At 39.1% G+C, this 26,053-nt stretch overlaps 1 protein-coding gene across 2 annotated transcripts in view; it reads left to right on the plus strand.

Annotated features, from left to right (window-relative positions):
• Positions 1-26,053, plus strand: part of trpm2 (transient receptor potential cation channel, subfamily M, member 2) — an 85,724-nt gene that overhangs the window by 57,260 nt on the left and 2,411 nt on the right. For both annotated transcript variants that reach the window (XM_088607254.1, XM_088607253.1), the window contains 13 exons: positions 381-552; positions 1,616-1,796; positions 2,653-2,834; positions 3,816-3,948; positions 4,939-5,026; positions 6,547-6,634; positions 19,111-19,265; positions 19,941-20,026; positions 21,471-21,500; positions 21,593-21,679; positions 22,894-22,975; positions 24,381-24,482; positions 25,358-25,477. In XM_088607254.1, the coding sequence (XP_088463380.1) occupies positions 381-552; positions 1,616-1,796; positions 2,653-2,834; positions 3,816-3,948; positions 4,939-5,026; positions 6,547-6,634; positions 19,111-19,265; positions 19,941-20,026; positions 21,471-21,500; positions 21,593-21,679; positions 22,894-22,975; positions 24,381-24,482; positions 25,358-25,477 (1,506 nt within the window). The remainder of the gene's footprint in view (positions 1-380; positions 553-1,615; positions 1,797-2,652; positions 2,835-3,815; positions 3,949-4,938; positions 5,027-6,546; positions 6,635-19,110; positions 19,266-19,940; positions 20,027-21,470; positions 21,501-21,592; positions 21,680-22,893; positions 22,976-24,380; positions 24,483-25,357; positions 25,478-26,053) is intronic.

A 26,053-nucleotide genomic window follows, 5' to 3' on the forward strand; every position in this document is an offset into this window, starting at 1 on the left:
AGGTCGGGCCTATGATAATATTTGGATTATTATTTGGAAGGGTCTCTAGGTAAAGAGTTGTAGATTCTGCTATTCTGTAATATTTTGGTAGAGCTACTGTATACTGTATACAGTATTTTATTCTAGTACAAGATATAAACAATGTCCGAATGTATATTTGAATACATGTAGACAGAAAATGATGTTGTAAAGCTATTAAAACTGTGGAGTGGCAATAAAACCTTAAATATAAGAAAATGAATTAACTGAAAACCCAGGGGTCTAGGGGAGATTTTGATGCATGCAGAGCAACACCAAACCCTTATTGTCCCAGGCGTATCGGATGCTGGGTCACCTTAAGCCATTTATATCCTTTTGTCCTTCTTATGCTCTCCCCCCAGATGAAAGATATTTTTTTCTTCCTTTTCCTGCTGGGAGTCTGGGTAGTGGCTTATGGAGTGGCCATGCAATCCATCCTCATTCATAACGAGACTCAGTTGAACTGGATATTCCGGGGTGCTGTTTATGAGCCCTACTTGACCATATTTGGAAATATACCATCCAGGATTGACAGTAAGTTCATGGAACAGAGACCCCTGCTGGCAAGAAGCTACAGAGCTTACCCATCTGCAAGGCAGGGGTGTCAAGCTCTGTTCCCCTAGGGCTACAGTTATTCTGGTTTAATTCCAGACAAAGTCACAGCCAGCTAATCTACTTATCTAATTAACTGGGAGCATTTAATATTTAACATGCTCAAAAACTTCAGTCTGTAGAGAATCTTGACACCATTTTATAAAAAAGTGGTCCCGAATACAAAGGAATATAAAGGTGGTCATAAGCCATGACTGGGGCTTGCTTAATGGTGAATGGGGATTTCTTTCCTGAACAAAACAGACAGTGTCGAAATCATTCATGTGTGTTACTGTATATCATAATATATCAAGTCATAATAATACCTGACAAAGCATTGGAGGGTCACACAAACTTTCTGAACGGAGACACTGATGCATAAAATTGCATAGCTTATCAACTCAATCACTAATACAATAGCATTTCTTACAATCTCTAAGATGCTTAATGTGAAAACAGAATAATGCTATTACTCTGTAACAGTATTACTCAATACTCAAAGGTATTGCTAAGATAGAAACAAAAACAATCTAGTAATGGAGCAGCAAATACTGTATATTTTTTCATAGTTTCTTACCTGTATCAGAGAGAATAATATCAGTGAGAAATCTGAAGGAGTAATATAGAAAATCAAACTCATGCAGCCTACGCCTGTCACTTATAGTAAGTACAGTAACTGCTTCTAGATTACCATGTTCTTTGTGAGCCCTGTTTTGAGCAGTGTGAATAAAAAGTAAAAGTAAAAAAGTAAAGGATAATTGCAAAAAAACATTAAAAGAACATAGAGTATTCAGATTAAATATCCATGCTGGAAAAACAAACAGTAGGTAGCGCAGCCCACCAAGATGTTTTCCAACCCTGCTATAAAGGTACTGCAGGGACCTTTGTCCTTTGTAGGCCTAAGTGATCATTACTCTGTGTGGAAAACTGACTCCACAACATATGAGCACTGAAATTTGTTTTCCACTTGCTATGACAGAGTTGTTTTTTCTGTTGTTTTTTGCAGGTGTTAACTTTGACAACAGTACATGCAGTTTAAATGGTGATGACCCTCTGATGCCTAAGTGCCCAGTCCTGAACGCTGACGGCACTCCTGCCTTCCCAGATTGGCTGACTATCATTCTGCTGTGTGTCTACCTCCTCTTTGCCAACATCCTGCTCCTCAATCTGCTGATAGCCATGTTCAAGTAAGGCCTTTGATCTTGATGCTTCTGATTTTGAGATTCTTATTTTATCAGGAATATATTCCTTTTCATGTGTGTGCAGTTATTCTGTGCAAGAGATTATAAGGGCACTATATAAGGGCATTATAAATTAGTACATGCTAATTGTGTAATTAAAATTTCCTTAATTATTTTTACAGCCTAAATTCTATAATGATAATACCTATAACCTAAAAGTTATCAAATGGGATGGTTTAGATGGGTTTCTTTACATTTCATTATAAATTGAAATCCATATCAGGGTTTGATGCTGTCTATAAAATTAGAATTGGAGGACAAAATATGCTAAATAAATGGCACTAGTGTTTCTTTGAATAAATGCAAGAAGACCTATTTTTCTCTTTTAGTGTTGAAAGAAGAGGTTCTACAAATGGAAAATCTTTAAAGCAATATTTTAATTAAATGTAAAAGTTTGTTTTTGTTTTGTACAAGACAATGCACTCAGGCTGCAGCAGCTTGGTCTTATTATGAAGTTTATATTATTTTTCATCTAGTCCAAATTCCATAAATCTAATAAACAAATCTGATCTCTTTTACAAATCTGTCAAACGTTAAGAGGCGTTCTCTCCAGAATGAACTTTTCAGTTATAATCATTAAAAAAGAAAATAAGTGTTCACCATTCATTATGGAGTTATCTCCATCATATTCTGCAATGGATAATTTACAATTCTTACAATGGATAATTTAACTTGGAATAATATCATCCAAGAAGACTTAATCATGAGCATGCTCATATTGATAATAACAGATGCCCAGGCAACTGCGAATATGTAAGCAAATTTCCCTTGCTCACTCCCTGTTACCCTTGAACTTTCATAGCTACACATTTCAAGAGGTCCAGGATCACACAGACAACATTTGGAAGTTCCAGCGCTACCAGCTGATTGAGGAGTATCACAGTCGCCCCTCCGCTCCCCCACCCTTCATCATCTTTAGTCACATCTTCTTCTTCATCAGGCGTATCATCCTTCGAAGACCCTCACAGAGGCACAAAATGTTTCGTGAGTCTTGAGGTCACAGCCTGCAGGGCCTGGTTATTGTTCGAGCACTTGCCCTTGCTTTATTGCACAAACCAGCATGTACTGTTTTATCACAAGTATACAACTAACTGGTTCTAACCAGTTCCTAACTGGAATTCCTAACTGGAATTCTTGTTGCACTTGAGTTTCTTGTTATTTCCCTGAACTAAATATAAAATAATATTTTATTTGCTTTTTAATATTAAGTCTATATAAATAGGTAAAAACAGGTTGTGAGATATGTTAAGCTTCTATCCATCTCTTTTCTAACAACGTCTTTCAATTCAAGGTCATGGGGGGAACCAGAGCCTGTCCTGGCAAGGAACAGCTGTCCATCGCAGGGCAGACACACAGACACACACTCTCACCTAGGACCAGTTTTCCTAGTATGAGTTTGGACTGTGGGAGGAAACTGGAGCACCCTGAGAAAACCCAAACGAAAACATATAAACTCCAGGCAAATAGCTCCGGGGTCCCAGCAATGTGGGGCAACAATTTTAACCACTGCACCACTGTGCTGCCCTCGTTTACTTTCAGGCTTTGCAATTTTTCAGTTCTAAAAACCTGTGTTTTTATAAAAGGCTAGTTATGTATTCTTAGCTGAGATTGTCTCAAAACTACAGGCAGGCTGGCATGGATCTTAATATGTGCTAATAATTAGGAAGATTCTTCTATGTGTGCTAAACTAGTGGATCCATAAGTAATTAATAAAACTATCAATCAGAGAAGAAATTGTCTATTTAAAATGTGGAAAGAAGCTGTCTAATTGAGGTTGTTCAAAACTTTTGTGATATCGATTGATACTGTAAAAATATGGCTTGACTGTGAGAAATGAAGCAATCGGTGGATAACTTTTTGATCAGAATTCATTACATTTTAAGGGGTATTAAAACATACAGTAACAAGGGATTGACACCAATCTAATGCTGGGATTACCCCGCTCTCTGTGTTATGCTCTGTTAGACAATGAATTGTCAGCGATGGGGGAGGCAGAGTTGCTGTCCTGGGAGACTTTCATGAAGGAGAACTATCTGGCCAGCCAAAAGCAAGAGAGGAACCAAAGCACTGAGTACAAGATCCATGATACAGCAGAGAAGTATGACACCTGACCTAGCACACACATTGACATAGTAGTCAACTACACCACAACACTAAACTCCTAAGACACTGTTTCAGTTGTAGCCATCCCCCAGAATACTGCTAAATCCACTGATGCTCTTTAGTTCCAATATTGTTATACAGTATCTTCTCCAGGTTATGTGGGATATCACAATAGGCTGTATGTCTGAATGAGTAATCTTTAAATACAATTTAAAGCACGTTATCTGTCTTGTTTGAAAGCTAAGCATTCAGGTCATAGTAAAGATGCATTTTCACCTGGAGGAAGGTCTTAAGTTTTTAATAGAACAAGTTGTGCATGTTGCAGTAGAGCTTCAAAACATGCCCTTCCGTGTACTAATGTGTGTTGCTTAAATAAAACATCTCAAATCTGTGTAAACTGACTCAGTTCACAGTATAATATTCCAACAGATGGGCGACTTCCTGTCATTTTATAACCTTTCCTATATTTGAAGATTAACTTGTAAGAATGTGAAGAACGGGAAGAGAAATTATATAAATGTTGCTTAAACATTTGTAGAAAAATGCAATAGTGTATTGGCTGTATCATTTGCAATCATTCAGCTTGCTCTTTAAAAGAGATACACATGCTTGATATACTATAGCCAAAGCAAGTGACATGAAAAGAAAAAAATATTGCCTGGTCAACTCCAGGGAAGCAGTTTAGTTATAACGTGCTCTATGATTTGCTAGTTTTGCCCAGCTCATGTTATCTATTGAAACTTCATATTTAATATCACTCAGTTTTCCAGAAGTGTTTGTGGTTCATGTACAGTACCTTACTGAAACAGAAAACACAAGCCTGGATGTGCTAGTAAAAGAAATTCACCTGTAAACTGACATATTTACAGTACACATTTGATTATTTATAGCTATACCAAACTAGTAGAGAAAACTAGTGAACTAGGGATAAACAGGAGAACGCACACAGCAGGCCTGATGCATTATTTTTGGTGATTTCCCACAGGGTCGGTGTGGTGGTAGATCTGCTGGAAGGGGAACATAACAGGGAGTCAGCATCCTTGGTGAAGAGACTGGCTAAACTGGAAGAACAGGTTTTTATTTTGTCACTTCCATTTTGTTAATTATGGCATTATTTCCATTTTTATCATAACAGAAAATGTATATACAAGGGAAGGAATCTTAGTAAAACTTTAATTTAGTTGTCATTCATTAATTGGCTATACTTTGCGGTTGAAGAAAATTGTCTTCCATGAACCTGAAAGTGACAGATAAGACCAATATGGGACCCCCTCTGGCAGACTGAGCAGGAGATATTTGGTCTTGTACTGTACAATTCCAGTCCCAGTGAGCTCTAATCGATGCTCTCGCTTTGCAGAAGCCAGCTTTTTTAACATCCTGCCTAAGAGAAATGAGTAGTATAGATCTTGAAAAGTGCTGCTCAGTCAAAGTTACAATTGCCACAATGCAGTTCAGCTTGGTGACTCTCCAGTTATCATATCTCACATCAGTGCTCTTAGACATCTCTAACCTGCTCTCACTGCCATTAGATGGTCACTGAAGGAGACCAAGATGTTTGGAGATCTCATGCTACTATATGACTAAAATTTCACAATTAGAATAGGATTATGCATGTGTTACTCATATGCTAGTGCACTGAATAAGCTGAATTTCAGCAATGAAGTACTAATCAAGGACATGGTCACTCATGTATTAAAGTGTTGCTATAATCTTTAAAGTGCGTCTTTAAAAAGATAACTAAGGTTATTTCCATTGATCCTTTCCAGCAGGTCTCCTTGCCTTCAAAGATGTGCTTGGTGTTTTCTACTACTATTTTATTACTGCTTTGTATGTAAAATTAAAGCTTAAGGCTTTAGTTTCCATTGTCAACAATCCAGCAGTATTCATGTGCACTGACGTTCACACAAAATATGCAAGAGAGAAAACTACTTACTGTACATTAAAGAAATCGGGTCACTAGTACCTCTTGTCACTTGGTAAAGCTCCTCCTGTCAATGTTGAGGGAAATTAAGATGCATAAAAAGCTTTAGCGTCAGTTGTGGTATTTAAATAAATTAGAATACAGAATTAATTCAAACTAATCACCACTAATCACCACATAAATTAAGTAATTCAAGGTGGGCATTTATTTCATCATTATGGATAAGACCACATACTGTACAGTATCTAACCACATAGCTTGGTATTATTGTGAACATAGATTTATTTTCTCTATCTTCCAACAGAAAAAAAAAACATTCTGTTGTCCTTTTTATGTAATTAAACCTGAATTGCTATAAATCCAATTAAACAACATTCTCATTATAATGCTGTCTTGTAAACAGAAATAATATTTTTTTTAATCACTGCCATTAAATTCTAAATTATAAAACCTAAGTATGTCAACTTGTAAACAATTTTATAACTAACATCACAAAGATAATTGGTAATTTATCTGGGAGAATAAAAAGGACACTTTGATTAAATAGTCAATATTGTGTTGCTAAAAATAAATAACTATTTATTTAATAAAATTACAAATCAGTTTAAATCACAAGAGATGTTATAAATCTTGCAGTTTTATTATGTATTGCTTGTGTTTTTTGTTGTACAGGTATCACAGTCAACCAAAGCTTTACAATGGATAATGAACGCTTTAAAATCAAATAGTCTGGAGACCAAAGAAGATGCCACATTTCTTTGTAAGTCTTGCTTGTTCTAGTTGAAGCCATTTTTTAATTATTTCCTGAAAAACTTTGAAGGAAGTTAGTATGGGATTTAGGGGATACTCTATAACTGGGGTTCTTAACCTGTGGGTCACGCGATAAGCAACAGAAACAGGACTGACCAAAGGTTACTGCCCACACTAGGGCTGTAAATGGGACACGTACAGTACGCAGGTTCAGGGTGGTTACACATCAATGGACAATAAAAGAGGTAAACAATTAACTATTATATACATCTGCACGGTTAAGACTATTTACATTAACAGGGTGACTTAGTATTCACTGCGAGCCCACAGACCATCCCCTGGATACAACTCCCAGCCTGCTTTGCGGTGCGCCCGTCAAGGCCGCAATATTTCTATTGGGTTTTCCATGAGCTGTATGTAGTATTTGTAGCACTTTTTTGCGCAAGTTAGTCGTGATTAGGTGTACAGTAGGTGGCACTGGAAGAGTGAGAGCTAAAGTTAATGTGAAGAAATCGGAAAAAAAACAAGAAAATGAGAAAATACAACGAAAAGTACCTGAAGTACGGATTTACAGACAAGTGATGGCGAGGATGCATGACTGCTATGTGTAGTTTGTGGCGAAGTGTTGACTAAGGAAAGCCTCAAGCCCTCCAAAACTGCTACGCCACTTGGTATAAACCTGTTGAGTTTTTAAATGAAAGCTACAGGAGCTAAGAGGCCAACAATCTACCCTCCAAAGAGCCAGCACTTTGAACCAGAAGGCACTTCAGCCTGAAGTTCAGGCATCTTTCGTCATAGCTAACCGGATTGCCAAAACTGGGAAGCCACACACGTTAGGTGAGACTTTTTTCTTACCGAGCGCTAAGGAAACAGATTCAATCATGTGTGGGAAAAGCGCTGCAGAGCAGCTAGCATTAATACCAGTGTCAATGATACAGTGTCTAACCTCATTGGGCGTATGGCAAGAAATGCAAAAGAGCAGGTGATCACTAAGATAAAATCTAGTGTATTTTTCTTTACAACTTGACGAGACCACTGATGTCTTAGCAGATGCACAAATTCTTGTTTACAGCAGATTTGTTGAAGAGAAAGAAATTAATGAGGATTTTTTTTCTGTCGTCCTCTTCCCGAGCGTGCCACTGGTGATCGACTTTTCGTTTTGCTGGACACATACATATGTACATGAGCATGAAATTGACTGGAAAAAGTGTGTGGGAATCTGCTCAGACGGTGCCCGAGCTATGACTGGCAAACACAGTAGGCAAGTCAGGAAAGTACAGGCCGTTGCTCCGTTCACTTTGTAGAAGAAGTTGTATGATTCATAGACAAGCCCTAGCGGCTAAGGAAATGCCCCCCAAACTCAACAAGTAATGGATGAAGCTGTTCGCACTGTAAATTCCATCAAGGTCAGTGCAACAAGCTCACGACTTTTAAAGATTATTCCAAAAATGAAGTGTAGTATGACTGGAGAGGCAACCTTTTGCTACTACGCACCCAAACTCTGGAACAGTATTCCTAAAAATATTAGGGAGGCTGGCTCTGGATATTTTTAAAAAGCAGCTCAAAACTTATTTTTTTACTCTTGTCTTTACTTGATTTTTCTTATATAATTTCAGTGCTATTTGTATTGTGTGTGCACGGTTCTTTTAGTTTGTTATTGTTGCTTATTTTAAGTTGCTTGAAGTGTTAACTTACTTTCTTGTAACAATTACTTTGAGTTGCAAAAAATGTGAGAAAGGTGCTATATAAATAACAATTATTAGGATTATTGTTGTTGTTATTAAATGATTAGTCTCAATTTATTCAATGTGACAATTTTTAATCCCAAAAAAGGGTCGCACTCTCAAAAAGGTTAAGAACCCCTGCTCTAAGCAATTTCCAACCATTTTATTTGCAATCACATTTCGTCTGGGTAGTCTGCAGCACTTTTTCCAGGACTCTATTAACAAAACATTGAAAAAAAGTCACTGTAATGAATATATTAAATCAGAGGTTCCCAACCTATGACAGCTCGCAGCCCACATGACCAACCATCAAAACTTCTACAGCCCATAGAAGGATCAGGCCGTCATCACCGTTGGAAAAGGGCTAGTGGTATAGCTCAGCAGTAGCCTAATCGACACCGGTTATCAGAGAAAATACACATATACAAGCTATAAACATGGCTTAACAAAGACCATTTATTGATTACAGAAAGAGTCCAGTCAGCACCTCACAAAAATAAAATTATTAAAATTAAAATAAGAAAAATATTGTAAAAACTAAGGCACCAGTACAGCTCTTTCTTATTTATATATCTCGTACTAAACATTAGCCTTGTCAGAAACAAAACTGAATGGGCAGAATCAAAAGGAACTGAATATTTTTACACAAGTATGGGGTAGCCTTCTGTGCCAATGAACTTATGAAAACGTTGAGAAACAATAATGTGCACAATAACTATCAGACCAATTATAAAACAGAAGGACATGTTAACTCCCTATCTGTTACATTATATTCAACACATAGATTTTCCAATGGACGCAGGAATGCACAGTCACTCAGTAGCCTGCAACTAGCCCGGCAGTAAATGTTGTATCTTCTCATGAAGCAAAGAGTGACACGGAGGCGGGTGTGGAACAATGAACTATATATTAAAGTAAAGGTTGGTTGTACAGAACATTACAACGATCCAACATTGGTAGAGCCATCTGATGGACTATTACCTGTACTTCCAATATTACTTATACATTTATTTATATATATCACTTTACTACACTCCCCCTTCTCAAGCTTACAACTGTAGTTTCTCAATAAATGTTCACAGTATGGAATAACAAAACTTTTTTTTTACACACAGCAACAAAATCCCTAGTCTAGGAAGTTCAGGGTAGACTACTTGACTTCCGTGAGATCAGGGCACATTCTTGCCCTTTCTGCAACACGATCTCACTCCTATCTAACATAGTCTTTCAAGAAGGTGGGAGAATGTCTCTCTCATGTAGAGAGTCTCCACTCTCCGGGGACGCCTTCTCTGGCTCCTGAGGTGTCACAGCAGGACCACATTCTGCATCAGAACTCTCCTGAGGCCCAATAAGTCCTTCTGGAAGAGGCTCCAGCTCTTCTTGGCATTCTCTATCTCCCTCTAAGGATCTATCCGGTGATGGCCTTGGATCTGAATAACATTTTCCGATTTGATCAACATGTCTCTGCATTCTCTGTCCATTTCCTGAGATCACTGTATATGACACAGGGCCTGAGCATGTCTCTATGGAAGCAAGTATCCATTTCAGCCCCTAACTGACGTTTTGCACGAACACGGGATCTCCTGGTGAAAAACTTCTCATTTTAGCTGTTTTCTCATGATCCAATTTTTGCTTCATTTGCTTCCATTCTATTTTAGTCTTAAGGTCTGGCTTGAGTAAATCAAATGCGGATCTTAGTCTTCTGGACATCAGTATTTCTGCAGGTGATAATCCTGTTGTTACTTGAGGCGTGATACGGTAACTGAACAAGAACACTGAAGCTCTTGACTCCATAGTATCTCCTTGCAGTTTTCTCATCTCCTCCTTGAAGGTCTGGACAGCTTGTTCAGCCAACTCATTAGAAGACGGATGGAAGGGTGCAGATGTTACATGGTGGATTCCATTTTGCTTCATAAATGTAGTGAACTCTGAACTTGTGAAACATGCACCATTGTCTGACACCATCATCTGCGGTAATCCATGCGTACTGAACCTTCGTCTCAGCTTTTCGATCGTCGCCTGTGAGGTGGAAGTCTTCATGGGGTAGACGTCCATCCACTTTGAATGGGCATCGATGATCACTAGAAACATATGTCCAAGGAATGGTCCTGCGTAGTCCACATGAATCCGAGACCATGGCTGTTCAGGCCATTCCCAGGGGTGTAATGGTGCATTCGGTGGCACTTTTTTTGGCTGACATTCGCTGCATCTGTTAACTTCTCTCTCTTTATCTTGATCCATCTGTGGCCACCACAAGTAAGAACGGGCTAAGCCTTTAATCTTAAACATCCCTGGATGCGACTGATGCAACATTTTTAAAAGAATGGACTGTCCGTGCAGAGGGATGACTACTCTCGCTCCCCACAGGATACATCCATCACGCAGACTCAGAGCCAGTCATCGTGAATATTACGGTGTGAGTTGGGGATCTGTTACACGAGGCCATCCTCATAAGATGTATTCGTGCACTTGCGACAGTATGACGTCCTTCGCTGTCCACTTCTTGATTTGTGCCATTTTAACTGGTACATCATTCATCATGTCCAACATTGGATCTTGGCCTTGTAACTCTTCGTCCTCACCTTTTTCTGGAACTGGAAGTCTACTAAGTGAATCTGCATTGCTGTGGTCTTTGCCCGGTTTGTAGACAATTTTGTACTCATACGCACGTAGCAAAACTGCCCATCGTTGAATACTGGGTGAAACCATCTGAGGAACCGGTTTCATCTCGTTAAATAAAGAAATTAGAGGTTAGTGGTCTGTATAAATGGTGAATGTTCGACCATATAAGTACTTGTGGAATCTTTCAATTCCAAAAATAACTGCTTGTCCTTCTTTATCCAGCTGCGAGTATCTTTTCTCAGCAGGTGTTAGTGTTCTGGACAAAAATACAAGTGGTTTCTCAGTTCCATTTTCCATTTTGTGTGACAACACTGCGCCAATCCCTTATGGTGAGGTATCACATGATAGAATCAACTCTCTGTCTGCAGAATAATGAACAAACACTTTTGCTGATCTAGTTCTTTAGATTTCTTGAAAGCCCTTTCTTGTCTTGGGGTCAACTTTCACTCGGCATCCTTTCTAAGCAGCTTATGCAGTGGTGCCAGCAGTGTGGAGAGATTTGGAAGAAAGCGATTGTAATAATTGAGTAACCCTAGGTAAGCCTTGAGCTCTGTAACATTTGTGGGCGATGGGGCCTCCCCTATAGCTTTAACTTTCGTTTCTAGAGGATGCAGCCCCTTGGCGTCCACTTTGTGTCCTAAATAATGGACTTCCTTCTCCAACAGTGTGCATTTGCTTCTTTTTAGATGCAATCCGGCTTTCTTCAGCCTACTGAGCACTTCATCCAGGTTCTGTAGATGCTCTTCTTCATTTGCTCCTGTTTCAAGAATATTGTCCAAATATACTGCAACCTTCAGTATGCCCTGCAACAAGCCTTCCATCATACTTTGGAATATTGCAAATATTGCAGCGCAGAGGATACCCCAAAAGGCGTCAGTTATAAGTGAACATTCCCTTATGCGTTGGTATTGTCAGGTATTTCTTGGATTCTTCATCCATAACTATGTTTATACGCATGACTCATGTCCAACCTTGAAAATTGCTGACCCCCTGACAAAACTGCAAATAAGTCTCCACTCTTGGTATCAGGTACTGCTCTAGCGAAGAGACTCTATTGACAGTCAGTTTATAATCTCCACAAAGTCTAATTGAACGATCTGGCTTCAGAATGGGTACTATGGGTGCTGCCCACTCCGAATGTTTAACAGGAGTAGTAATTCCTTATTTCAATTACCTGCTGATTTCAGCTTCTACTCTGGGGCGCATTGCGAAAGGAACTGATCCGGGGCGGTAAAACCTTGGAGTTGTGTCAGGTGCGACATGAATTGTAGCCTTGATCACTTCCCTCTAAAAGGAAACTCATCTTTAAATACTTCCTCGTTCTTTGCTAGAACTAGTTGTAAAGTCAACCTCTCAGCTTTCCCATATTTAATTTCTCCCCAGTTCAGCTTTATTTCATCCAACCAGCTTCTTCCTAGCAGGTTTGGACCTGAACCTTCTACTGCAAAGAGTGGTAGTATTTTCAGTTGCGCGTCGTATTGCACTTGCACTTCAGCTGCACCCAGCACCTTAATGCTCTCCCCAGTGCATGTTTTCAATCTGAGAGATGTGATTTTTAATGTCGGCCTTTCAGCACCTTTCCAGTTTTCTTTGAAATTTGTCTGATTCATTAACGTGACCCTGCAACCCATGTCTAGTTCAAATGTCATCTATTTACCATTAATGTTCAGATCTACCATCAGTGGTTTCACGTTTGCATTTCTATCTTGCACATTGTACATGGAAAAGGCTTGCGCTGCACCCTCTCCCCTGTCTGTGTCTGCAGTTATGTGGTGCGAGTGGTTTCCCAAAGTTTCTTTTGCCTTTGCTCTTGGTTTGTCTTTGCGCGTTGTTTCTGCTTATTTCGGCATGCCTTTGCAATGTGAATATCTTCCCACACACATAACATTTTTCTTGCTTAAGTCTGCACTCATACGCTGCATGTTTTCCTGTACAGCAGTAGCATTCTTTATTCAGAGATGCTGTCCAGCTCTCGTGCTTCTTTTGGTATACTGCAGGCGGGCTGCTCCGCCCCCTTATACTGTTGCAGGCCGTTGTGGTAGTTTTAACTCGCAAATCCTGCATATTCTTGTTAGTTGCGTCCATGACCTGCGCTATCTTTAGTGCATTTTCAAACTTTAAATCAGTCTCTTACAATAGCTTCCTTTAAGTCCGGTTATCATTTATTCCGCACACCAGTCTATCCCTGAGCATTTGTGAGAGTGTATTGCCGTAGTTGCAATCCTGCGTTAATTTACGCAGCTATGTCACATACTCAGCTATGATTTCGTTTGGCCTCCTTGTGTGTGAATCTAATTGAAATCTTTGCATAATTTCACTTGGTTTGGGGTTAAAGAGATCTTTTAGTAGTATAACTAGATCTTCATACGATTTGCTTCCTGGCTTATTGGGACTTACCAAATTCCTCATTAAACTGTACAGTACGTCTGTGCACCAACCATGCTGATGAGAACTGCTCTTTTCTTATCGCCGTTTTCTATTCCGTCAGCAATAAAGAAATGCTCCAGTATCTCACAGTACTCCTCCCATGTTTGAACATTCTGATCAAACGCAGCGAGCGAGCCTATTGTCCCAGCCATTCTTCTTTCGTTTTCACCCCCCTTTTTCAACCACAAACTGTCCTACAGTACCAGATTCTGACTTCCGCCTTGTCCAGAGAATGTCGTCAGTAGAAACTGCTGTTTTTGTCTGAAATGCTTGGATTCACGCTTTAACTTTCATCCTTGTCGCCAAAATATGTTGTATCTTCTCATGAAGCAAAGAATGGCACTGAGGCAGGTGTGGAACAATGAACTATATATTAAAGTAAAGGTTGGTTGCACAGAACGTTACACTACCGATCCAACATCTTTCTCTCACGCTAGCTCTCTTCAACTGACCTCAAGCTCCCCAGTTCTTTCCGATTTTCTCCTTTGCTCTCTGGCGCCAAAACTATAACAGCTTCCTACAATTTAGGAAAATGGGGTAGAGCCATCTGATAGACTATTACTAGACTCGGAGACCGCTTCAGAGAACACGTCAGGGCTGTGAAGATTAAAGATCTCTCCAAGCCCATTGTTTCTCATTTCACCTCTGACGGCCACGACCACTCTAATCTCTCCGTCTATGTTCTCAAAAGACGGTTTTCCGAACTCATACATCAGAAAGACCACCGAAACTAAAATCATTCTCTAGCTAGGATCACACATTCTCCCTTCCCTTAACGACAGACTACTGTTCTTTTAAATTTTCTCCATTCATTGGAAGTTTCATTTCATACCTCTCTGCACCCATTCTGACTTCACACCTCTTGATTGGCCTCTCTTTCTGTCCCCTGCTCCCGCCTCTCACTCCTCCTCCCTCCCAACCTTTGTTCTCCCGCTACTTTACCTTTGCCTACTGCCCTGTCTCTCTCACACCTGAAGAAGGCTCCACGGCCGAAATGTTGTGTTCTCTTTCTTCTTTTTTTCAGCATGGAATAAACCTATTACTTGTTCCTATCACTTTACTACAGTAAACACGCGCACCTTCTTTCTGGCTCACTTAGTGAGAAGGCTGGTTCTCTTTGACACATTCCGAATGCTGGATGTTGGGCTGCAGAGATGTATTTTGTTTGGCTTTAAAGCCTTGTTTGATAACACTTCGGAACACACAGCACACAGCGGTAGCGGCTCGTTCTTAGTTCCCATTTTCTCTTTTTTAGTTTGGGTTTGGATTTTGGGTTATCGGTATAAGACACTGAAGCGGTTTCTTTGCTTGTGGATGGGCTTTCCTCTTTGTCCTCGTAGGAGAACCAATCGCAAGCCACTTATCCATGACATGAAGGGTAATTAGGCAGTTATACTACATTCTGCATTAGCTTTCTTGTCATGTCACATATAATAACTCTTAATGGTGGTCAGGTCATCCCAGCATGCTAAGCCATAATATATTAAAATGTTTATATTATGTTATTTATATTATATATAATGTTATATATTTATGACTGTTTTACAATTACAGCAAGGGCAGGCGCAACCCATACTTGGGCCCAGGTGCAAGTAAATACAAAATCCCCTCCGGCTTCCATCTGCCTCCGCCAGTGCACACAGAGCGAGAGAGCAGAATTCAAATGGGCTAACATATTGAACTGAATATGTAGTAACGAGCTATTTAAAAGTTTACAACTTGACTCGTTGGGCTTTCGTCGCAAGCAAGCTTAGCGATGATATCACTGAAATCCACCTGCCCTGTGGTGCTATTCTCTATAGACAGCAAAGCCAGAGCTGACAGTCTGTCCTGTGTCATGTGGACCTTAGACACGTTTTGATCAATTTAATTTTGCTAAACGAGCATTCGGTACTGGCGACAGCAACTGGAATTGTTAAAAACACTTGACATGCTATCATTGTGTCCGGAAACGCGGATTTCATATCTTTATTGATCAAATACTGCAGTACTTCAAATGGAGTGTTAACTTCATTGGGGCGCAGATGAGACAGAAACTTTAATTAGATTTGCCAAATCTCCGCCATGTCTCCTAAAAACAAGGCAAGTTCGTTGCAGCTTCAGTTGAATTATCTCGGGTATTTTTAATGTCAAACAAAATGGCAAAAAGACAGTTGAATTTGCTCATGAAAGAAAAACATCCTTCTGTCTCACTGATGACAGTGTCCAGTAAGCGATTGATAAAGTCCACTTTAACTTTTCCTCTCTAATGGTCTTTTCTGTTTTTTTGCGTTTCTCGCTGCCTGAGTTACATTTCTGGATCACTTTCAAGTTGCACACTAACGAACATGGCTTAGCTAAATGTAAGCTTGTCTGTTGCTGAGTCTTGCAAGGGAACAGGTCGCGTTATCCATTTCTACATATTTTGGAATGAACGCGCCAATGACCGATTACAAATCATCCGCACAGCCACGTTTTCCAATAGACCATTGTGTTTTAATTTTTAATATGCCAGTTTAATATTACTATTGGAAAATACACTGCGTTCCCCACCCCAGACATACGAACTCTCGTTCGTTTATTTTACAGATGGTCTTTTCTAAAAAAAACTGTCATTTTAATGATGTAAGCAACGCCCCCCCCCCTTAGATCTGGGCCTGGGTGCAGTTGCACCCATTGCACCTCCTGTAGCACCGGCACTGATTACAACAATCATTTCACGGCCCCCGCTGCACTACAGTACCTCTGGCAGGCCGCGGCCCACAGATTGAAAACCACTGTATTAAAGCGTATTTTAAATCTGCATGAAAGCATTATATGGTTATTCTGATTCATTCCAGGTGGGGGAGTACAAACTGATTTCAGGAGAGTTGTGCATTGATTTTCCATTATGTCTGTTGCCACATACCTGTACCAACTGACAATAACAACTTGAGTTACCAGTAATTTATATTAAACCTTCACATTGTTGAACACAAATTCTATTTTTATCACATAAGATTGCATCAGAATTGCTTTAGAATCTTTATCTGATTTCAGTTGTTAGAAACCATTATTGCTTATTATTTATTGCAGTAATTGAGACAGAGACAATACAATAACTGTCACAATTGGCCACATGATGCTCAGCCCTATTACTACTAACATGCCACTGACTCAATTTTGTTAAATTTACTTCAAAGTGAAAGGAAAGCAATGGATATATTTGTGAATTATATCTTCACTAAAGTGATTTTTTTAAGGAAGTACCCCAGTATAACAGTTACTATTTATGAATAAATCAACTACTTAATATCCCTTGTTTTTAGCAGCCATGTCACCCTGCAACTTACAATTAGCAACCCACTGAAGCTAAGTACCTGGATGGGAGACCTCCTGGGAAAAACTAAGGTTGCTGCTGGAAGAGGTGTTAGTGAGGCCAACAGGGGGCGCTCACCCTGCGGTCCATGTGGGTTCTAAAGCGTCAGTATAGTGACGGGGAAACTATACTGTAAATAAGTGCCGTCTTTCGGATGAGACGTAAAACCGAGGTCCTGACTCTCTGTGGTCCTTAAAAATCCCAGGGTGTTTCTCGAAAAGAGTAGGGGTGTAACCCCGGCATCCTGGCCAAATTTCCCATGCCTCCTAATAATCCCCCTCTATGAATGGCTCCATTACTTTGTTCCCCCCCCCCCACCTCCGACGGCAGGTGGAGTGACGCACCGGTTGGAGTATTCTCGGTCGCATTTAATGGCAACAGCAGCTCAAAGATTTGGTTCAAACCACCAAATGGACACAAGCGGACCCTGCTGATGCGGGATTAATGCTGGGATGAGAGAATGTCCCTTGTTTTTGGGAATTCTAGTTCAGAGACCAGACCAAGCACCATAGTCCAGCAACACCACTTGCAGACATTATGTGTTCTACTTATAATTCTCCTAACCCAGTACTGACTAGGCTCAGTCCTTTTTTATAAGGTATTTTGAGACCCTAAGAGAAAGAAAATTATCATTTCAAGGAATAATATTAATAAATATTATTGCCTTATTATCTTTTGAATAATATTACAATATTAGCAGAAAAGATGTTCAAAAACAATATGTAATTAAAAGGGGTCTCTGCACATAATTAGCAAAACTCAGAAGATAAGTACTCAATGTATACGAATGTAGGTAAAATTACTTTTCAGTAGAGAACTCAATCACAACTAAATTTAAACCAATAAGTTCTTCACAGCATCGCTCACTGTCCACTTTTGGCAATTGGTTTGAATCTGAAAAGAAAGTGATAACTCATTGGGACACCTGCACCTATTATTCCAGCATTTTTTGTTCTAATGTCAGCTCTAATACTCTGAAACATCTTGCATGCAATGTATTTCTGCATGCCAGAAATTGCATTCTGGCAAAGAATCAGAGTTAGAATTGTTTAATTAAAGATGAGCATTACTCTTTTTTAATTAGAGTTTGGCAACTAATCACATTTCCTAAATGAACAGCACTAATCTAGAACTCAAACTAAAATAATTTTACATAATTATAAACACTGCGTTAACTTCAGTTTCTCCATTTCTGGAAATGTGGTTATCCAACTACTAGGCCCTTCATCTCCAGTTCACTGTAGCTGCAAAGCCAGGAAAGTGTTAAGTGTTATCTTGCCTTTTTTATTCACAATATTAGTTTTATTTTCAAACTTTTAAATTTATTTTTTATCTTCATGCTTTTTTAATCTTCATTGCTTTAGGAAGATAAATAATACTGTTTGCCTTTGCTGCCACAGGTTACAGATCAATGAGCTAAAAAGTTGGTCACTGTTACATGGGGAGAGTTAGTGCTAATTAGAATTAGTATTTTAGCTAATTAGCCTCATAATGACAACATTATTAACATTAGCAGTTTTACTATCTTCAAGCCTGATAGCAATGTGGTCTGTTGAGTATCTCCCAGGAAGACCAGGTTGCAGCTGCATGAGTTAGCGGAACAGAAGGTGGCACTCTTACCTTTTAATCAGAATTTCTACAACTAAAGCCTTAGTATGGAGAACACACAGAGGTCCCAACAACTTGGTCATTCAAGATCTGGTTCTAATATCTGGGACTTCCCCTTAATTCAATTGATGAAGCAATTACTCATTTTTCTATTGATCTTCTGTGTAATGGGGCTGCTGGTGCAGGAAGTATGCCTTTATATACAGTATGTATACAGTATATAAAAACATATGGTGGTTAATGTGACAACTGGTAATAGTACAATTTGAATAGCTTTTTCTGTGTTTATATGCTAGAGAAAATTATTTACAATTTAATTCTACTGCTTTATTATTGGACTTCCAAGGGAATGTGTATATTAGGGGAGTTTATGGTTCAGAAATTTAAAGAGTATATAGAAACATATCTACCAAATTGCATTATGCTTCTGTTCTAATTGGTTAAGTATAGAGTACATCCTAACTGCAATTTTTTTCTGGATTTTTCATTATAATCTAGAAACACCTTATGTGTATTCACTTATTTTTATTATGAAGCTAGTAAGACAATTTTAAGAGTGATTTTTTTACCTATTCTCACTAAAACAGGATTAGTTTAAACTAATCTAAAAATTTTTACATAGGCAGAATTTTCATTGTTTATCTCTTTAGTTGATTTGGCCTGTATACAGAGACTTTCTGAATCAATAAAAATCAATACATGAAGGTTAAAAATAACCTTTGTTTTGGAAGTGCATGCCAGAAAATAAAAAATAAAAGGCCTTTTCAGCATCATTGAGCAGAGGCACTGAAGCTGAAAGACTGGACCTGGATGAGGAAACAGAAAAAGAGAAGCCTCAGTGCCATGTCAATGCCACACATCTTCCTTACCCTGGCACCAGCATCACCCGTTTCCCAGTGCCAGAGGAGTATGTGCCCTGGGAGGTGAGTATACAGATATTGTAATAAAGCTTTGAATGCATGGAAATATCAAAACTAATGGTGACGATATGATTAAAAAAAAAAACAAGTTTGTTGGATGTATGTATGTGCAGGAAATATTTTTATTTACAAAAAAGAAAGAGCTTGAAGAGAGACTTGCAGTCATGGCGGTGACTCATAATCACTGCAGTGTGCATTGTGTTCCATCAAGTGCTCTTAAAACGTTTTTTTAGGCCATGATGTTTTTATGAAGAAATAAAGTATTTTAAAATTGTAAACTGTATTTGCAGGTCATGTTGTCCTTACATTACATTGAATTTTAAAACTGTCAGCACTAGCACTAATACACATTCATATGAATTGGTTTCAAACAAATTATTGAGCTATGTATTCCCCTAGCCCTACAAAAACATTTCCTTAATGTACTTTTCTCTTTCGTCTCAATGAGGTACAGTATTATTACAATGTCATGAAAAAATCCTGGAAGTACGGGGTATTACATTGCAGAGTAAAATAACTCCCATCAATGGCTGCACTACTCAGTCAATGTGCCTGCTAAATGTGCCTTTCTGTTTTTTCTAATTGTGAATTAAATCTGTGGTTTTTGTTGTAGTTTTGATCTAAAAGTAAAAAAAAAGCAAAGATCAAAATAAAAAATACACACTGTTTGTTTTGCAGGTGGCATTTCCTGCTTACAACCCAGTTGTTTTCACTGCAAGGAAACACTCAATGCCATCAGAAAACAATACAGGGTCTTCCCAAGGGTGAGCTACGTGCTATGTATGTTAAGCCATACACAAAGCAAAAGCCACTTTAGAACCTATCCTGTGCATGTTAGTCCATGCCACCCACCTGGGTGGCACAGGTGGGCAGTGAGGCATTAGAGACACAAAAGCAAGGGTGTCACAGTCTAGGGGAAGTGGCTGGCGTGCTCCACAATGCACTCTGTTTCACAGGGACTGATACATAGAGGAGAATCGGGAACAGGGCAGGGCTGGTCAGTCTGCACCTGGAGCTGGACAGGACAGGGTGCATGTCATTGGGCAGTCTTCCAGGGGAAGTGACAGAAACAGGGCTGAACTGGGCATGAGCTCTCACAGTGGTGTCCTCCAAAAACTGGACTGAATTAGTGATGTCAGGGTGGTTTTCAGGAGGCACTTCAAGAACTGAGCCAAACTAAGTGTACTTTCAGGACTCTTTTTTGAAGACCATGCTGATGTGGACACACTCTGTTGAGGAGTTCTGTAATGGGGGCACCAGAGACTGGGCTGAGCAGAGTCAGGGCTGTGCTGTCAGGGTGGTCCTGCAGAGGACATGCTAGGGACTGGGCTGAACTGTGCACCCACTGAGGACCGGAACCAGAGTTCCAGGGGGGGTCAGGACATAGGGCAGGCAGAGAGGCTGGCAGCCTGAGTCCAAAAGGTAAAGAGGGGGCTGGAGTGCATGTGAGGATGGGAAGGACCACCAGGGCCAGTATCTGTGCTGAACTCCTGTGCGTGGGGCTGAGCTGCCAGGACCCTGGCTGGCAATACTACCACGCGAGGACTGCGTGTCTGACGTAGCAGCAGATCTTACTGCCAGCACACACACCAGGCTGGATCATAAGTGCCATACCCATTGTGGGGAACAATGCAGTGTGACATGAGCACCAGGGGCATGAACCCCTGAACAGAAGTGCCCATGCCAACAGTGGGCAGCCACCACACTGCCTGAGCAAGAGAACCACCGCACAGCAGGTTAGAGCAGTGGAGGCGAGGCAGGAACAGGATAAGGGTGGATTCCCCGAGCAGAGTCCAGGTTGGTAAGGATATAGGGGAAATGGGGAAAATTCAGAAAGGCAGGGATACAAGGTCTGATGGGCTATAGAAAGAATAAAGGTAGACAGGCAACAGGGATGGCTGGTAGTCCGTAAGTGATGCAATGTCAGATTGCCAAGGAGAAACTAAGCAGCAGATCTTAAATAATTTGGAGCACCTGCTGCAGGCTGACTTCTGATTACATAAAAGTTCTCTTTATCCCCATAACCAGTGCAGAAAAGGTAGAAGCCTTTTAAAAGATATTTGTTTTTCAATCAAAATAAAATTGCAATAATAATTATATGTCAAAGGGCATCATGTGTTACTTTATCCATTGCAGGCTCATAAATCAATAAATCAATGGAAAGTTTTGTTCATTTTACCCTAAATCATTTCCCTCTTGTTTTTACAGATTGATCACTTCTTCTCCTGTCAATTACAAGTAAGCTTTAAATATGAACTTGTGCATTTTTAAAATTCGTTTAATTTAATAGTAAAATATAATTTTATCTTTGTGTGAATGACTGTTTTCAGGAATCCAGTGGGAAGGACAGGTTTGGAGGGAAGTGGGTCATTGTATCAATTAGGCCCTAACAAAGCCTTGGACCCTGTCATTACAAGGTAAGATCTATGAGCACCAAGGCTTCACATACTGTAGATGGGCATTGGGGGAACACAGCATGTAAGAACATAAAAAGCTTGTGATGGAAATCTAGCTTTTTACTTTACCTAGTGATATCAAGCTGTCCTTGTCCGTTTAAGCCAGTGGCGACAGGCTTAAGGAAAATTTAGAAAGAAAATAAGTGCAATTTTTTTCAATGCAGGTATAACTGCAAGATCTGTTACAATTAGGTTCCTCTGCAAATAGGTACAGAACAGAGAAAAATGTGTTTCTTGATAATAGTCTCCTGGTTAGACAAGTCTTTCAATTAGACCAGCATGTAAGAGTTATTGCCGAGATGAGTACTAAAGGTTCAGTGCTGACCTGTTGACTTACAATACAATACCATACAATTATATTGTGATGGTATTTTGTAGCAATTAGGAAATAGTTTAATTCTGGACATGAGAGGGAAGAAGCACATTTCACTCTCCCAACAAATAAGTTTGGCTACCACTGTCGAGTTCAATTTCTGAGGAGCCAGTTTTTTTCCATTAGGAAAGGAGGTGGGAGCTCTCAGAGGGACAAAGTAACTTGGTTCAGCTACTGGTCCAGCTAAGGAAACCCAATTAGGGTTTTGAGAAAAGGGGAAACTGGGCAGGTAAAGTGCATTATGGATTAGGGTGGGAAGGTGTTTTATTAGGCCAGGGTTGGTATGGACTCTGCCCTAGCTATGTGATTCCCCCATATGGTTATAGTCTGCTTAGGGATATATAAATGGTGAAAGGCTCCAACTAAAGGGTGGTTAAAGTGTATAGCTCCGCCACCACTACGGTACAGTATAAGTAGAATAGTGGTGGAGCCACACATACATTAGATTTTAGTTTTAAGTTATGAGAAAATAAATATAGACATTTCCTTTGGCAACAATAGTGTTTCAAGATGATTGTGAACTATAAAATAAGTTAGTCTTTACAAAATTGATATTTGCTTGTTGTTTACTTTTTGATAAACACTAGCTGATAGTTGTGGTCTATAAAACATCTGTCCATACCAGGGTGACTGCTCAAGTGGATACACTTATCTGCCTTGCATAGTATGACCTGTTATTACCTGTTATCAATTTTTTTAGTACTCACCTTGTTCTTTGATATAATCAAGTTGTATGAAGTTTGCAGACAGATTGATGATGATAATAATGATGATGATGAAAAATTACTGCTTGTCATTTCAGGTGGAAAGTGGATAGTGAAGGGTCTATCCTGGAATTCATAGCTGTCAGGAATAAAAAAGATGAGATATGGGCCTTTCCAGGGGTAGGTTATATTGTACAGCTTTATCCTCACCTGTGTACTATACAACATGATGCATCTAGTTTCCATAGAAATAGTGCAAAACAAAGATACAGAGCTGGAGAAAGAAAACATTCCAGAAGCTGTAAAAGTTTTTTACCAGATGTATACACAGGGGACACTGTTTTTCTGAGAGCTGAGAGAGACCTTGCCAACTACCCCTGCCCTTCTTTCCATGGTGCCTGGCCAATTGTACACTGCCACCTGTGGAATCTCAGCCACAGTTGACGTGGCATGACCCAGGTTTAAGCCTGTAATTATGGAGCTTCACTTGTGCAAGCCATTTGAACCAATTGGGAGGTCTTTATGTAAACCTCTTTTCAGGGAGCAAGTTGGGTCCTGTAATCAAGATATCTGTATAATGCATTGTCCTTCTCATGAGATGTTAGGCAGAAATTCTGACTTCTTGGTCACTTATGATCCCATGTCACAAGAATTGGGATGCCAACCCTGGTGCCCTTGCTAATTTTCACTCTAGGCTTCTACAAGGTAGCTTTCCTAAAGTTCCCTCTTGAATCAATTCCTCACTTCCCCTCCTGATCTGTGTAGTGGGGTGAAAGTGCCACCCAATGGGGCAGATGTAGTGAGTTCCATTCTATGTGTTAATATTGATATATTGCTTTGGATGAAAAGCATTATATAAATGTAAAGAATTACTGTTGTTTTTAGTAGAAGTATTAGTATTATTTAAATCAGAGCTAAATATGGAATGGAAAGTAAAGGTTTATTCCATGCTGAAAACAGAAGAAAAGAAACACATTTCGGCTGTGGAGCCTTCTTCAGGTGTGGAGCTAAATATTCTGCCTACTGGAACTGTGATTCCACAAGGGGCTACACACTGCAACAGTGCTTAAGGTTTGGGTCAGTTTAAAGTCATGGATTTCCCAGCATGGTGTACAACAGCAATCACTTTTGAAGTCAGTTACTGGTTTATTAGTCAGAGCTGTATAATTGCTCCATCCTTAGATTTGAGGTCTAGGTTTAGGCTCGATCAACATGGTGCTGAGTAAATAAAACTTTGTTTTCTTGGAAGAGTTCTTTTGAAAGTGTTTTGAGGGTATATGCTGTTTTAATCTTTTTTTATGCAGGGATATTAAGTGTTTTCATTTCTTTAAAAAATGTTAATTCCAGAAAACGTAGACACATACATTTGTAAGAGAGCTATTACACTATGAAAGTGATATTCAATTTCAAATATTACATTTTTCACAGAAACTGTAACCCTTAATCTTATCCTAGCCCAGAGTGAGAAAGAGCACTATCAGCAGAAACAAGTTGATAAATGGGAGACTTGCAAATGACACCATCTGAACTGCAAGGAAACTCACCAAACTGCAATGCACTGAAATTAAATCTGGTTTTCTCACAGGGAATTCTGCAACCAGGTGAAACCTTACCAGAGAGGTTGAAAGAAGTAGTGGAAAAGAAATTGCAGGAGAAGATTGAGAGTATGCTGCATTGTGGTATCAAGGTAAATGGAAATCTACCTAAGAGAGGTTTTAGATGAGAACAACTTTGCATCTGCAGTCTGAAAGCAGTCACCGTTCAGAGTGCATTTAAACCTACAGTACAACTTTTTCTACCACTACTAAATCACTTTTGTGCATGTGAGCTTGTGGATTTCCATTATTGAATGGTTTTGCCTTGAGACATAACAAATTGATACTTTGTTCTGTTGTTACCATATAACGTCTCATCTAGTTTGAGTAATTATGTCTTCTTCACAAGTTGTACAGGCAAACTGACACATTTCTATCTCTATAAGGAGCAAGGCACAATTTTCATTGTCTTTGAATATAACCTTGAACTAAGTTCATTCAGGAAGTATCCTGAGTTTCAATATGACACAACCGCTCTCTGAAATTTTGTGTTTAAAAATGTCTTATCACTAAAGTCTTATAGTAATCTAACACAGTCAAACATTAAAAATAAAGTGCAAAAAGCATGATTTGAAAATTGTAAAAGTTTCAGTTGCATCTTAGTAGTCTTTAGTGCTCCATAATTAAATAATTCAGTGTAGTTTTTCTTTTCCATACAAGTTTATCTTTAGATAATTTCTACTGGTTTTTAAATCATATTCCTGTCCAGTTCTTGTTCATATTCTCAATAAATATTACAGCATAATATGATGATTGGATTAAGCTTTAATTTATATCCCATTTTAGCTAAATGAAAATGAGAAATAACTCAGAGCAACAACAGCAATAAACAGAATTATCTGTACTTTTGCAAGAAGATGCTTAAAAGATTATGTATTTTCTTCATGATGGAGTTAGAGTAGATTTACCTTAGTACTACATGGACATAAGCATGATGGTCAACATTCATGTATTTTGCCATTAACAGGTGTATCAAGGTTATGTGGATGACTGTAGAAACACAGACAATGCCTGGGTGGAAACGACTGCTATCAACATACATTTAAATAAAAGTGACTCAGCACTGGATGATTTCATTGGAATGACGGTAAGGGCTTATGTAAAAATGGCTGTTGGGGGGGGGGGGGGGAGTCATTGCAATAAACACACACGATAGTAAAATGATTTTCTAGGACTTCTCGTGAATTTTGTTGAATGGAAGGTCATGAAATCAGAGACTCAGTTAATTGCATCTTATTCCTGATTTCAGATGCTGTCCATGTAAGTACAATAATTCTATAAGTAAATTTCTTAGTAAGCTCTTCTAGTTTTAGGATAAACTTATGGTAACAGAAGTCTCTAGAAGACTTAATGGTTGAAGTGATGTTATGGAAGCTGCACACTTTATGTTATGGTTTTATTATATGATTAGTATCAGTATTCTGTGATTATGTGTAGAGGTAAAAAGTTTTGGTACTCTTGAATATACAGTTCTATACCATTAGGATGTATGTCTAACTGATCACAGAAGGAGGAAGTATACTTATAATTCTGTTTTTTTAACATAAGTGAACATTGCATGTTTCCACATAGAAAATGTACGCTTGTATTTGTAAGGATGGAAATAAACATGGATGTAACGTAAGTGATCTGTAATGATCACTGCCAAATTACTAGCAGACAT

This window comes from Lepisosteus platostomus, chromosome 14 (assembly GCF_059453375.1).
Source record: "Lepisosteus platostomus isolate fLepPlt1 chromosome 14, fLepPlt1.hap1, whole genome shotgun sequence".
Classification (NCBI taxonomy): domain Eukaryota; kingdom Metazoa; phylum Chordata; class Actinopteri; order Semionotiformes; family Lepisosteidae; genus Lepisosteus; species Lepisosteus platostomus.